The 14083-nt window shown below is 38.6% G+C and overlaps 3 protein-coding genes across 4 annotated transcripts; 2 read left to right on the top strand and 1 right to left on the bottom strand.

Moving 5' to 3' along the window:
• Window positions 1-2178: 2178 nt before the first annotated feature.
• LOC119992959 (F-box only protein 13-like) lies at window positions 2179-4605 on the top strand. Its single transcript, XM_038839806.1, has 2 exons — window positions 2179-2384; window positions 3108-4605. The coding sequence occupies exon 2, from the start codon at window positions 3125-3127 to the stop codon at window positions 4352-4354; it is 1230 nt and encodes a 409-aa protein (XP_038695734.1). The 5' UTR covers window positions 2179-2384; window positions 3108-3124; the 3' UTR covers window positions 4355-4605.
• A 1022-nt stretch (window positions 4606-5627) lies between these two features.
• On the top strand, window positions 5628-9621 carry LOC119992962. 2 transcript variants are annotated; one of them, XM_038839811.1, is made up of 10 exons: window positions 5628-6117; window positions 6206-6409; window positions 6724-6781; window positions 6957-7019; window positions 7469-7544; window positions 7954-8069; window positions 8159-8248; window positions 8337-8468; window positions 8629-8794; window positions 9395-9621. In XM_038839811.1, exons 1-9 carry the CDS (start codon window positions 5807-5809, stop codon window positions 8761-8763), a joined length of 1185 nt encoding a protein of 394 aa, XP_038695739.1. In that variant the 5' UTR covers window positions 5628-5806; the 3' UTR covers window positions 8764-8794; window positions 9395-9621. The 2 variants fall into 2 exon arrangements, with proteins under 2 accessions (XP_038695739.1, XP_038695738.1); XM_038839810.1 differs by lacking the exon at window positions 9395-9621 and having other exon boundaries at window positions 5629-6117; window positions 8629-8950.
• LOC119992807 (acyl carrier protein-like) lies at window positions 9127-10286 on the bottom strand. The gene is made up of 4 exons (XM_038839593.1): window positions 9815-10286; window positions 9610-9720; window positions 9401-9520; window positions 9127-9252 (listed from the first exon to the last, which is right to left on the bottom strand). The coding sequence occupies exons 1-4, from the start codon at window positions 9911-9913 to the stop codon at window positions 9127-9129; spliced, it is 456 nt and encodes a 151-aa protein (XP_038695521.1). The 5' UTR covers window positions 9914-10286.
• Window positions 10287-14083: the final 3797 nt, after the last annotated feature.

Below are 14083 nucleotides of genomic sequence, written 5' to 3' on the forward strand. Positions count from 1 at the left end.
ATTGGAAATTTGGAAGGATACCCTACTCATTGCCATCCCTAAACTAGGGCTTGGATCTCTTCTGCCTGTGCTCATGTCGATCGTGGGCTTTAACCTGGCCTAATATAAAATAAACCCTCAAAATATTTTCTTGACCAGGTTTGGGCTTTCTAGTTGCAAATTTGCATTTAGGAAAAATTTCAGGCTAATACCTTTAAGGATACTTTTGGACATCTAGGTTCACTCAAAAAACACAAACACATTTACCTATGAAAATGTCAATTACATAACTACCCCGCTATATATCAAAGAAAAAGTCTCAAATCCATACGATTTCAGTGACGGTTCGCTACATTACCATCGCCGTTAGACTCCCCTCCCTGAGAAGCACAATGCTCAGTCAGATTCCATCCAAAACGACTACTAGAAAGGCAAACCCGAAGTTGGTCCATTTTACTCGCGTAATATTACTGTTTGAAATAGTAACATGATGATGTCACTGTTTCAAACAATAACATAGACATTAAATAGTCCATCTACATCATATAATGATAATATTTTGATTGTATAATTTACAATTTGAAAACATAGATGATTAAGAAAATAAGTCAAATCATTTGATTGTATAATATTACATTTTCAAAACAGTAATTATAACTGTACGATCTCATATATGTATGATCTCAGATCTGAACTCAATACATCTTAGGTTACGAACTCAAATCTCATATTACATCTCAAATCTAAGAATATGAAGACAAATAAGAATAAAAATAAGAATAATAATAATAATAATGAAACGAAGAAGATGATGGTGGAGATGTGACGGTGGTGGAGGAACAAAGGTGGAGATGGAGGCGGACAATGGCGGTGGTGGAGGCGTACGGTGGTAGTTGTGGAGCTGGAGGCGGACGGTGATGGTGGTGAAAGTAAAGGGGAGGTTACTAAGATTTAGGTATTCTTAGATATATGCTTATTAGAGAAGAAATGACAAATATGATATTATTAATTTTTTAAAAGAGACATATATGTGAAAAATAACCAAATAAGTACTTATGTTATGTGTCCAACAATTGTCATAATGATAACATTTGCTATTACATTTATCCATTAGGCTCTAGACTTTCGGAAGAAAGTTTACTTGTGGTCAAGTCCTACATCTTAAAATCGGTCACAAGTCCTACATCTTAAAATCGACCGATAGGTTTAGCATGGGCTTCACGACGCTATACGGTCCGCTTCAAAAATATTTCCTGGGCCATCTGAAGGCCCACTTAAGTTACGATTTGAACTTTCAAGAATACCCCAAAAGAAGCCCAACTAAGACACTTAAGGCCCATGTCCAACATGAAAGCTGGATGCTCATTGAGCATCCGACAAACCAGAAAATAAAGGTCGTGATTAACGGCCTTTTGTTTTCTTAATTTATTATTTTTAAATATAAAATATATATGTAGTTTGTTAAAGAATTCAGAGAGCTGACTTTCGGATGCAAGAAGCCAATTGCCATTGTAGAGATTCTCAAACGAGGTGGAGGGCCAGAAAAGGAGCAGAGAACCCCTGCCTTTTGGAGCCCCCCCCCCCAAAACCCCATGCTTTTTCTTTTTTTTTTTTTCATCTCAACAGTCCCTTTGTGATCTCGGTCCAGTTATAAATTTAGGATGGTCACTCAATGCGAAGTAAAACTGGATTGAAGCTCAAAATAGGACTTTTAATCCCTTCTCCGTGCCATCGACCCTCGGCCCACAAAACCCCAAAATTATGTCCCACCGACTAACAAATCCGACTTGAAAGATTTTTCACCAATAAACCCGGACGATGTAACCAGTATGCTAATGCTCTAATAAGTTGTTCCCCCAAGACACACACGTATAAACACAAACCAAACCCTACCCTTTGACATGGAAAATGTTAAACCCAGTAGCCTTCTTTCTTTATTCTTCTCTTTTTTACTGAAAATCAGCATCCATTGTTACGTGTGTGTGAGTTTGCTTTTTTTTTTTTTTCATGATTAAAGTGCCCACATGTGCACACGCCTTGCTCCCCTTTAGGGTTTGTTTGGATCTAGAGGAAACACGAATCCAATGCCAGTTTAGCAGAGTCAACTACATTGACTGTTTGTTTGTTTTTTTATTTACTCCCCCTTGTGTTTGTTTGTTTGTTTGTTTGTCTGTGAGACTTCTAGTTATCAATTCTACTGTTTAGTCATTAGTGTCAACGCCAGTCGGCAGCGACACCAAAAAAAGGAGCTTCTCGAGGAAACTTCCTACCTCCCTTCCACCAGCTAGCTTTGGCAGTTTGGCTTTCTCTTTTTGTTTGATTAGTCCCTTCTTTTATAAGCACATCCACTGACTAAACTATCCCCCAACCTCACTCTCCCACTTTCAAGGTTGAAGCAGCATCTGGTACATTTCCTTCTCTACTGATCTTGTCTCTTATTACTGTCATGTGGCAATCTGGGTTTGTGATTTTTGTGGTTTTTGGTTATAATTTCAATCTGGGACACTGGGTCGGTCTTGTTTTTGTTGGGTGAATAAGTAGTGTTCTGGTCTGTTCTATGTGAGAAGCTTTCATTTTGCTGTTTATCGGTGAAACTTTGGGTTATTTTTGTGCTAAAAATACCTTCTTTGCATTGAAAGTTAAAGAAAAAGAATCTCAATCTGGTGCTAATTCCCTCATTTATTGAAGATGGAATGTTTTCTATCTCTTCCCCTCCCCTTCTTTTCCCTATCTCTATCTTATCGTATTTGAAAAAGCTCATTTCTTGCTCCTTTTTTAGTGCTTTTCTTTCTGTTTGGCATTTTCTTTCCAACTTCTTGAGAGAATCAATTCGCATTTTTTTCTCATTACTTTTAATTTCCCGGTATGTGAATGGAGAATTTGTTGATTCTGATGCTTGTATGTGCAACAGTGCAAGAGTGGAATTAAAATCTGGAACTAACCAATTTCTGGGGCATGAAGAATATGAACTTAGATTGTTTCTGCATATCTATGGTTAGGGAAATTCTTTTCCAGAATTGCTGTCTAGATCACAGTACTGACAAGAATTTGAAGCCAAAGAGCCCCTTTTGTTTTCTCTGATTCAGTATAATCTGCATAGAATCTAATGTCTCCTAATGTTTTTCCAGTTGTGAATCTCAAGTAAATGGAGAACATGGATTGTGGTGCTTCAAGACAAACTAGGAAGAGGAAGTTGCAAGAGCAAGATGAATGTGCATTGAGCTTCTTCTCCATGGATGAACTCAATCAAGATCTTCTTGAAAATGTCCTTTCATGGCTACCAACATCCACATTCTTTCGTCTAAGCTTGGTGTGCAAGAGATGGAAATCAGTTGCAGATTCTGCTAGTTTCAAGCTTGCTTGTTCTCAGATTCCTTCGAGGGAACCATGGTTTTTCATGGTCGATCACCGCCTCAACCAATCGATCATATTTGACTCTGCTGAAAGAGGCTGGAAAAGACTAAATCATCCACCTTACTTTGCACAGAACGCTAATAGTAACTCCATGCCTATATCAGCATCTGGAGGCTTAGTTTGTTTCCGCAGTGATGCTGGAAACTTCATTGTATGCAATCCCGTGACTGGGTCCTGTCACGATCTCCCTCCAGTGGATCCAGGTCCAAAAAATCAGTGTCTTCATGCCATTGCAATGAATACAAATCAGCACTCCTACAAGCTTATATTAGTCTCTGGTGAGCTACCAAAGCTCTCGTTCAAAGTCTACAACTCGAGCCTCAATCTTTGGGAGGAGGAGGTTTCACTTAAAAGAAAGGTTGATGAAACTCTGGAGTTCGATTCAAATGGTGATGATGCTGTGTATTTCCTTAGTAAAGCTGGCAATGTAGTCGCAACTGATATGCAGAGAAGCCCATCTAAGCAATTCTCTTCGGTCTTCACTCTCAAAGATGGTGAAGAGATTGTCTATTTCCTTAACTCCACGGGGACGGTTGTGGCTTGCAACCTGACTCGCAAATGCTTCTCTGAGTATCCAAGGCTATTGCCACCCTTTTCAGAGTACTCCATTGACGTGGTGGAATGTAGAGGAGAAATGTTTGTAGTTCTGTTGTCTGAAGTTTTCGGAAGTGCCAGCCTTAGAGTGTGGAAGTTTGATGACGGCATGCGCTGTTGGATTCAGATTGCAGCAATGCCTCCATCAATGTCTCATGAATTCTATGGGAAGAAGGTCGACGTAAACTGTGTTGGTGCCGGTAACCAGATATTTATCTGCCTCAACTCTGCTGAATTTTTCAGTTACGTTCTCTGTGATTTGGATACGAACAAATGGATTGAATTGCCAAAATGCACAATCAATGGTGAAGCCATGGAGTTTATGTCCGCCTTCTCCTTGGAGCCTAGGATAGAAGCTTCTGTGTGACAACCTATATAAAGATATGAAAATTGAAAAGTATAGATGTATTAAGATTTGTGATGCCATTTTCACTTTATTCTTTTAGTTTTCTTTTCCATTTTTATATGTTGTAGTCTATTGTATTGGATTTTACTGTGATTATATTCTTTGAGCATATGAGCCACCGGGCCGGTGGAAGTTGAGATGAAGTTTTCCATAGAAATTTGTCAGATTTGATCATAATATACTGATATCACAGTGTTCAGTCATAACTATCACAATCCGGTCTGGCAGCATGCTCAACTTCACCTGTTCTCAGCTACTGCATTCGGTGAAATGTCGTTTTTCGTTGTCTGGATTTTGATTCACATGAAGCTTTCAATTATGGTATCAGATGAAACATTTTGAGCAAGCATGCAACTAATTGAAGGGGGCTGGCAGAGATCAGTCTTATGAGAAGTTCCATATGCTGATAAGTTGATGTTTCGCATATTTGCATACAGGGCTTTATGATACAAATGATAAGGAGGCCGCTGAGACGACAGAGAACATTTGATGGTCTATCGAGCCCCTAAATCTCACATTTTTACTGAGCAATTTTCAATCAAATGTCAGATGAAAAGACCCTTGAATGACTTCTGTTTTACCAATCCAAGCTCAAAGATAACAGGAAAACTATGCCTAAACAGGTGGTATCTGCAGCCGCTTATCACCCAAAGAGGCCACGAAGCTCAAAGTTCACCTCACCGCAGTTTTGTTCGTGTAACACTAAACTACATATTTACTCACCTCACCACATTTTTTACGTGATACGCCAAATATTTTTTGTCGGCGCAACGCAGCTCACCTCAACATAGTTTTCGAACTCAGTTTATCTCACCGTAGTAGGTCAAAATACAACACACCATCAAACGGACTCATAATTTGAACTATGCTACTCTTGAATTAGTGGTTGACCCATATGAGATTCCTTGTATTAGAAGTCACTGCAGTAGCCATCACAGAAGTGCACCAAATTCAAAAAAATTTGTGGACCACATACTCATAAAGAGAATAGACTAAGGTATATGATTAAAAGTGCAATGACTTCTATTGCAAGGCCCTTAACCATGATGGGCCTTCTCTATTCACAGTAAAAAAAATTGGGTTGGATTTGGATCCATAACGTCCATTTTAGGCTTTAGCCCTTTTTTTTACGTGGACCCTAGCCTAGTCTCTCAATATGGGCTTACCAACTGGGATGTGCATGTACTCCATCCACACCGGCCCACGAGACGGGAACAAACATGAACGATGAGAATTCATCGTGGCGGAACAATAAACATAGGTTTATTCAAAGATTCACATTTCTCCAAATTTCAAATCTTCACAATTTTGTCGCGCCTGCTCGATTTGGTACTGGCAGCAGTTGCAGAAACCCCCATTGCAGCACTGCTAAGTATAATTCTTGTTTCATAGAGATAGGTTACTAGTTATAGTATGGAAGCGGTCTCCTGCTCAACCTTGGGCACATCCTTCAGGCCCCACTCTCCGTTATTGTCACAATCTCGTAAACGAGTGGCAGTAATTTCGGTGATTTCATCAACGAAGATGGTGGCGGATGGTTACGTCGGCGGAGGAGGGGGGTTCAGCTTCAGAGCGAATAAAACCAGGAGTAATAGTACTAAGAGGATGTACAGAAGAATGGATCCTTGCTTAGTGATACCTCCATTGCACGGCGAGAAGCCTCGCGCGATAATCAAGTTCTTGGGCGGCGCCTTCATTGGAGCCGTCCCTGAAGTCAGCTACAGGTACTCTCTTCTTTTATTTTCTGAAGAAGAAGAAGAAGAAAGAAAGAAGACTGATAGGTGTTGGTGCTTGTTTTCTGTAATTTTGCAGTTATTTTAAAGAGCTTTTGGCGAAGGAAGGGTTTCTAATAATTTCAGTGCCTTACAATGTGACATTTGACCATGCCCTTGCTACACGGGAGGTGTATGAGAGGTTCAATGCCTGCTTGGACTCACTACTTTCTTCTGGGTTGCCTGATTCGGACCTAACTCCTTCTGATCTTATTGACCTTCCAATTTTTTCTGTTGGCCATAGGTGAGTTCCTTGCCATGTTTGATTGTTTCTCAGACTTGATTTTAGTTGTTATTTTCCTATGAAATTAACGCAGTAATGCCTATGCTTGGATAATCTTCATTGGCTGTTACTTAATTGGGATATGCATACTGTGTATTCTATATTATTTTTGCTGCTCGTTTAGGTATAATGATGTCATAGAGGAGTTCCAGGAGTGATAAATGTGGCGAATTCTTTTGTTTCTAAAAAAGACTGTCACAGGTTCAATTAGACCCTTCTTTTCCAGGAGATCACCTGTTTAACACTTTATTGTCATTTTTTTGTTGTGATTGTAGCAATGGTGCACTTCTCCAAGTACTCACCAGCAGTTTCTTCGAAGAGAAGATACCAAAGGTTTGACTTCATGTACATGTCCACATCTTTAAGCTTGCTAGTATAAGTATAATGTTCTAAATGCAAAATGAGATTATCTAAGGAGTTCATTGTGGGAATTAGTTTATTTTTAGTTTCCTTATGATAATTCAAGCACTTCATGGCGTGTGACAAAGAATATTATCTCTTGTGGAAGGCTAATGCCATAATCTCATTCAACAACAGGCCAGCAACTGAGGCAGTACCTTATTTTGAGCAGGTAAATGTGTTTGTTTCATCATTTTTTTTTTCATGATATTCACCGCTTTGTCATCTAGCTGCCTCATAGTTGCATTAATTTACTGGCATATTTTTCATGGGAGGATTGCATGTAATTACTATCAGTATTGTCATTGTTTAAAATCTGTATATTTTTGGCTTTGAAAGGAAAAAATATCAAATTCCTAAAAGATGATTCTGTCCTAGATAGGAAGGAAGGAAATTGTTTATTATGAATGCTAGATGTTTTACATAGTTTATGCTTTCTGTGTTGAGACAAATTACATCAGTTCTTGTTATCTCTCTCATAAATATTCAATGTTGCCATGGCTACTCCCCTTGTGTGCATGTGTGTCTAGAAATCAATTGCTTGGGCGAGCAATTCTTTAATGCAAAGTTAATTTTTGTTTGGTTAATGTCCACTATAATTTTTGCAATACTACTTCACAGTTGGGTCCTCTTATTAATCAAATGATGCCAGTTGTTGAAGCATCTCCAATATACACAATGGCTAGGACTGCATCAGGTAAACCATATCTAGACTATGCCTTTTGGTTCTAATTTAGTTTCACATGTTCAATTCTTCTACTTTTCATGTCTAAGCAGTTCTTGCGAATATTTCAAGACATGGCCATTTATTCATTCCCTTTTCCACAAAATTTCATGAATGACTTGGGGCAAGAGCTCAGGACAAATGGTTCCACTCTTTACAAATTGCCATCACAACTTTTTAAAAGGAGGATTGATGTAGGACAAAATAATATCTGCTATCAAATAGTATATTTTAAAAGTTACCCTTAAATCTTTAAATTCCTGCATATTGACGAACTTGTTAGCATCAAAGAATTTTCTCCCATCAGTTCCAGGTTGCAAATCCTCTGGTAAATAATATATACGTCTCCAAATGTTCCTTTTTCATGGAAACGATTCTACAGGAGATGCATGGAAGTACCTACTTGATATGGCTGGATCAATGATGCCAGACAACGATCAGGAAGGCCTAATTTCATTGAATAAATTTGTCGATCAGTTGCCCTCCGTACTGAATCAGGTAAGTTGAAATGACAATGGGTGTAAGGCAGACTCGTTAAATGGATAATATATATTATTCATATTGTAAAATTGATATTATTTCTTTAGGTTACAGGAGGAATCTCAGAGTTCAAGCCAACACCCTCTGAAAATCGTGATTGTTGTAGAAATTCATACAATGTTAAACACACTCTATTGGTACATTCAATGATGTATCGTTTTCAGGATTTGGCTAAACTCAGTGGGTTTAGCTATTTATGCTTTTTCATATTTTATTGATTCATAGGTCAAGTTCAATTCTGATGCAATTGATGAGACAGATCTTCTTGAAGAGACACTGAAGCCTCGTGTGGAAGCCATAGGTGGAACAGTGGAAAAGGTCCAATTAAACGGCAGCCATATCACACCGTGCATACAGGTATTATGTGTATTAAGCATGTTCTAACACAAAAGAGCCCCCTTTAGGAAACGTATTGCTGTGTCTGCTTCTGTTAACTGTCACTTTACTAGAATGATTTTCTTGGTAATCCTTGCCTTATGTATTTGGTAACTAAATTCAGTCCATTCTTCATGATCAGGACCCAAAATGGCAAGTAGGTTCCGTGTACACCCCGGCAGATGCTATTGCTCAAGGGCTTAAAACCCTCTCACTGAATGAGACCAGAGTCCTCTCCAGAACAATCAGTGATTGGTTCAGACGTTTTGAAGATTGAAATACAAGAAATGCAGTGAAAATTTCTCCAGGTTTGAGAATTTACGACAGAAAATGAAGTACTTAGCGTAATTTGCATTATTTGGACGGTCAAATTTAGTATATGCCAAATGTTGGTCAAGTTTGTATCTGATAAAGATGTGCAATTCAACTTTCGACAAAGAAAAATAGGTAAACATATTTTTTCAGACTTTATTTTTCTTAATTGCAAAATTGGGAGAGAACATAAAGTGAAGAATTCACTATGGTGCAGTCTGGTGCAACTTGAAACAAAACATCCACCTTCTAATTTCCAATGAAATTTTCTGGTGGCGATTATGAGAGAATGGACGTTGGAACTCGTATTCCCGATGGGGATTCTGTTCTAGGCAGCTTCTGCCTTCAGTTTCTCAATGAGGTCTGCCGCATCCTGAACGGAGGCAATGTTCTCAGCTCCACTTTCACCAATTGACACTCCGAATTGTTCTTCCAAAGCCATCATAATTTCCACCTGAACATCATCCCGTTTCTCAGTAAATGTTTTTGGATATATGGCTTTTTTTGTTCTTCTGAACAGGTTTTATGAGTGTTTTATAGTTGGAGATGTAATATAGCTTAGAAGCTGATGTAGAAAAAGTTTTTTGTGTATGAAGGATTACCGTGTCGAGGGAATCAGCCCCCAAGTCAGCAAATTTGGTTTCAGGAGCCACGGAGCTAACCTCCACTGAAAGTTGCTTGGCAATGGTGCCTTGGACGGTTTGCAAAGTCTCAGCCTGAGCCTATACATACAACAATGCATACATGTAAAAAAATTTCATATATTGGATGACTCCTATTATGTTTCAAGTTTAGAACTGAATTATCTTACAGAGCATGAAATTGGAGTCCTAGAGCATCTAGAGCGGATTGGATAGGATGCAGCTGCTGCCTCAAGTTGGATTCCTGGGAGTTGCTTCAAACCGGAGAACAGAGGCTGAACCTGCAACCAGTTACGGTTCAAATTGCATAAACAGCTTCTCTGCAAATATATTTGCAGGACCCTAGTACAGGTAAATTATGGGAATGATACTTACATTGGCTGAGAAACTCTTGATATGACTACCAGGGACTCTAACCCTTGATGTGGGAAGGGTAGCCAATGGACATGCAGGGGTCGAAACGAAGGAAGCCATATAAGCAATTCACAGAAAAATGTTTGGAGAGTTTGCTAGTTTATAGGAAATGAATTGAGTGAGACTACATGTTCTATCAATGTGAATATATAGAGGAAACTGCCTGCAAAACAGATGTGCAGCTGAGAATTCCAATGTGATGATTTTGTTTTGGGCGGCTGCTCCCAAATAATCTGTCATCTTTTGCCTGCAAAATTGTCCCCAAACCACATTGTTGGGAGATTAAAAAAACTTCCTGCCATAAAATTAATCGAAGGTTAGCCAGGCTTGGTGATGAAGGCAAGGGCATCTAGGGGCGACCATTGGAAGTCTTGTTGGTGATTTTGATGTTAGATTGGGGAACTGTGAGTCTCAACAGTCTAGAGTATAAGAGAACAAAAGAGTGAAAAACTGAGCCCTTAAGTATGTTATAGTGTAGATGGGCTAAAGCCCAAAGCCTGGAGTGAGCCCAAATGAGGACATTGGCAGTTGGATTGGGCTAGCGTTATTGAATCCAAATTTAAGCCCAATGTTTCAGCTGGGTACGGTTACTAAGGGCCATATATAATTGAACTTAGCAATAACCTAATCAATTGGTCGGTTATTTTTTTTTTTAAAAATTACATATTGATTTAATAGAACTAACCGATAATCAAAATAACCATCAATTCCGATCGTTGGTCAGATAAAATTCATGTCAAAAATCGGGAAAAAAAAATGGCCGTAACTGACTGTTTACATCCTCAATTAAGAATTTCTAATATGCCAGAGTCAAGCTATTGTGCCCTTGGTGAACTTTACAATTGAATTCAAATTGGGAAAAAGAAAACCCTTGGATCTCACTGACGTCTTTGTTAGGCATGCAATTGAATGCATGCAACCTCTGCCCTCTGTTGTTCTTCTTCATGCAATACTGAATTGTCACCTTTCATATATCGAACCCTATCCCCCCACATTACAAACCAATTTGGTAGAATTTATTGATAAATGAAAGAGATGGACTGTATCTGATCCTTGTGGAGTTATCCATAGAGATGATCAGTAAAGTAAGGCAAAATAACTTTGTGGCACATATTAGGGATTGGTTTTCGTGGGTTTGTATTGGTCACAACATGTCATTCAATGCCATAACCAAAGTTAAGGGGTCTACGACTATCTTTTCTATAGTTTTTTTTTTTTTTGTGTAAAAAATGAGGAGATAAATGGTCCCACCGCCACTCTCCCACTAATAGCGCAGAAAGTGACCTTTCAATTTAAGAGACGAAATAAGATCGTGTGAGGACCCCCTTTGTGTTGATTGATTTACCACTGCCACAACAAGTTGTTAATAAGTAATGAGAATCCCACACTCATCGGAAGATGATGGATTTGAAGTCTAGCTTATAAGGGATGATAAATCTCTTATTGTCAACCTGAATTTTCAATAGAGAATTAGACTCAAATTTGTGATGCTAGACATGAGTCTCATCCGATGTGAAAATTGATTTTCCTAGCAGATTTTCTTGCTAGGAATCGTGACTGACTCTGACTCTGAGCTATCAAAGTCAATTTGAATACCACCGAGCCAACCCGAAGTGGTACCACCTCATGGGATTTATTAGCTTTCATTAACTCAACTTTTGTAATCCCACATCGTTTGTTTGAAGAGCACCAAACAATCTAGTTTATAAGAAAAGTTCAAGCGTCTCTCATATGACAAGACTTTTTCTAAGCTCAAGTACCATAGACAACGAGCTATAAAAACAAAGTCTTGTCGGCCCGAGGTATCTACAATGAATTGATAAACTTAAAACGAATAATATTGTTAATGTGAGTGGGTTGCGATTTATGATATGATATCTCAAAGCAATGTCTTGGTCTAATTGGACAGACCTCTGCCCATTCACTTGTTTCCGATGAATCAAAATTCTCAAATTTAAGCCATTATGCATGAAATGAAATAGCTAGGACGGATATGTCTCAACTGCATTCTTAGTTAATTAGGTTGGTTTCCATAACATACATAGACAGTTTTGAATTATGGTTTTATTGGTTTTTGTACATATACGGCTTGACGGATGCACAACAATGAATCAGCCCCCCACTAGTCATATTATTCGTGAAGCTTCATCCTCATCTTTGCATATTTGCTGCATTTATGATAGATACAATACACAAGCAATGAATATGGTGGTAGCCTCGCACACAGTTGTTTTTTTTTTTTTCTTTTTTAATAATTTTTAGCAGAAATGAAGGTGAGAATAATGAGGGAGTGGGGTGGGGGATCTGGGTATTGATTGAGGTTGCATTCTTTCTTTTTTCGGCGGTGGAGGGTGGGGGAGGGGGGTGCTGCCGCCGCCATTGTTGTCCATTTGTTCAGTCCCACGTGGCAGGACTTTTTGATTGGATTCCTACCCTCGATGGGACAATAACCGTCTGATTATATGACCCGTCGCATCATGTCCGTCTGTGGGCTTTCCAGGCGGTCCCACCCACCCCCTCAAGCAACTAGGTACTCAAAATTCAATCTAGTAGGGATGCTCTTTTTTTCTTTTTATGTGTAGTAAATAATTAGGCATTTTGATTTTTGAGAGATTACTTGTTTTTTCTATTGTGAAAAAATAAAATGAGTAAGTCAGCATCACAGGTGGTCCTGGGTAGACAAAGCTACGTACTGTAGCTTTCTGGAAGCTATCCTAGTAATAAAGAGCTGGGAGCTCACAGCTCCTAGAGTATATCCCAACCACGCTCAAGCTAACGTCTAAGAAAGTCAAAAAATTAGGATCAAGACATTTGATTCAATCACGACACCTCAAGAACGATAATATCAACAGTCGAGGAAAGAAATCACATCACCTGTTGACCCCTATACAAAAGCTGAGGTTGACGCAAGGAACAAAACACATTTCTTTGCTCTTGTAGAATTCATGAAGGTTTGTCATTGCGTTAGCCGTCTTAACAATTGACGAGTGAATCGCCAAATTTTTACATCCACATCCACGGTCAGATTTTATTGAATTTCGATCAATCAACGTGCTGACCTAGCATCGTAAAGTTTTGTTGAGTTTCAATTAATAGTTGCCTAAGTGAAAATTTTGGGCAAATTCTTTTTTAAAAAATACACATGGCACAGTAAGATCATTGCATGTGAAGAACAACTAATTGATTTTGAGATCTTATCTAAACTGTAGCAAAATAGTCACTGAAAAAATTGATAGTATATCAAAATGACCAAAAAAAACATACTATAATTCAAACATAATTTACATTAGAAGACTTCATTGCAAGGACAATGTTCAAAAGGGCAAACATGTTGCTACCTATTTATCAAGTCCAACAAAACAAGTATAAACAACAACGCTCTTCCATCACATGTTTTTAGATACATAACATATTCAAAATTACATGAAAGATCATTGACCAACTCATTGGGTTTTATGCTATGCAGAACAGGAAAAACAATGAAATTTAGGGTTAGAACTACATAAAAAATGTTCACTTCCATCTCTAGGATTTTTTCTCGTTTCCCTTGCGCGCCAATCATGTGTGGCCCTGATACACATGTCATAAAACATTTGACAAGTAACTGAGACACATGAGATTTTTGTTTGCCATGTAATTTTTCGGCGGGACTCTTCTCACCCCCCTCTTTTACTTGTTCACCCCCTTATGAAATGACATCATATTTTAATATAATTAATCACCGAGAACCGAGCCAAGTTTTAAGTTCATGGAAGAGGCTCTTCTCCCAAGAAAATAGAAGTACATTTTATTTGTGGTTTTGTTGAGAGAGAGATAAGGCCTGTTAGACGAAGTTTTGACACAAACAATAATATGTGGGTTTCCCTTCTTTGCTTCTCTTCCTCTTTCAGAAGCTCTTTCTCTGGCTCTGCTGTTATTGCGCTGGAGAGAATGTGGAAGATTTGTTGTTTTCTTTTTTGGGATTGAGGGTTTTGAATCTCAGCTAGAAGTGCAAGCTACTTAAGCCAATAAAAACAGAAAACACATTCAAATGACAAACTTGAGCACGACAAACATGGAGTTTCTAGGTTTGGTTTTGAAAATTGCAGGGATTTAGGTTGCGGGTTTCGTCATCTTCTATTACTAATAGCCTCCAATAAGTGGAGAAAGAGAGAGGGCAAATCAAGGAAGCACTAAAAAGGCAATTTGCAGAGTGGGGTGGGGAGGGAGAAGAAGACAACAAATGTGTTG

Source organism: Tripterygium wilfordii, chromosome 23, assembly GCF_013401445.1.
Source record: "Tripterygium wilfordii isolate XIE 37 chromosome 23, ASM1340144v1, whole genome shotgun sequence".
Taxonomy (NCBI): domain Eukaryota; kingdom Viridiplantae; phylum Streptophyta; class Magnoliopsida; order Celastrales; family Celastraceae; genus Tripterygium; species Tripterygium wilfordii.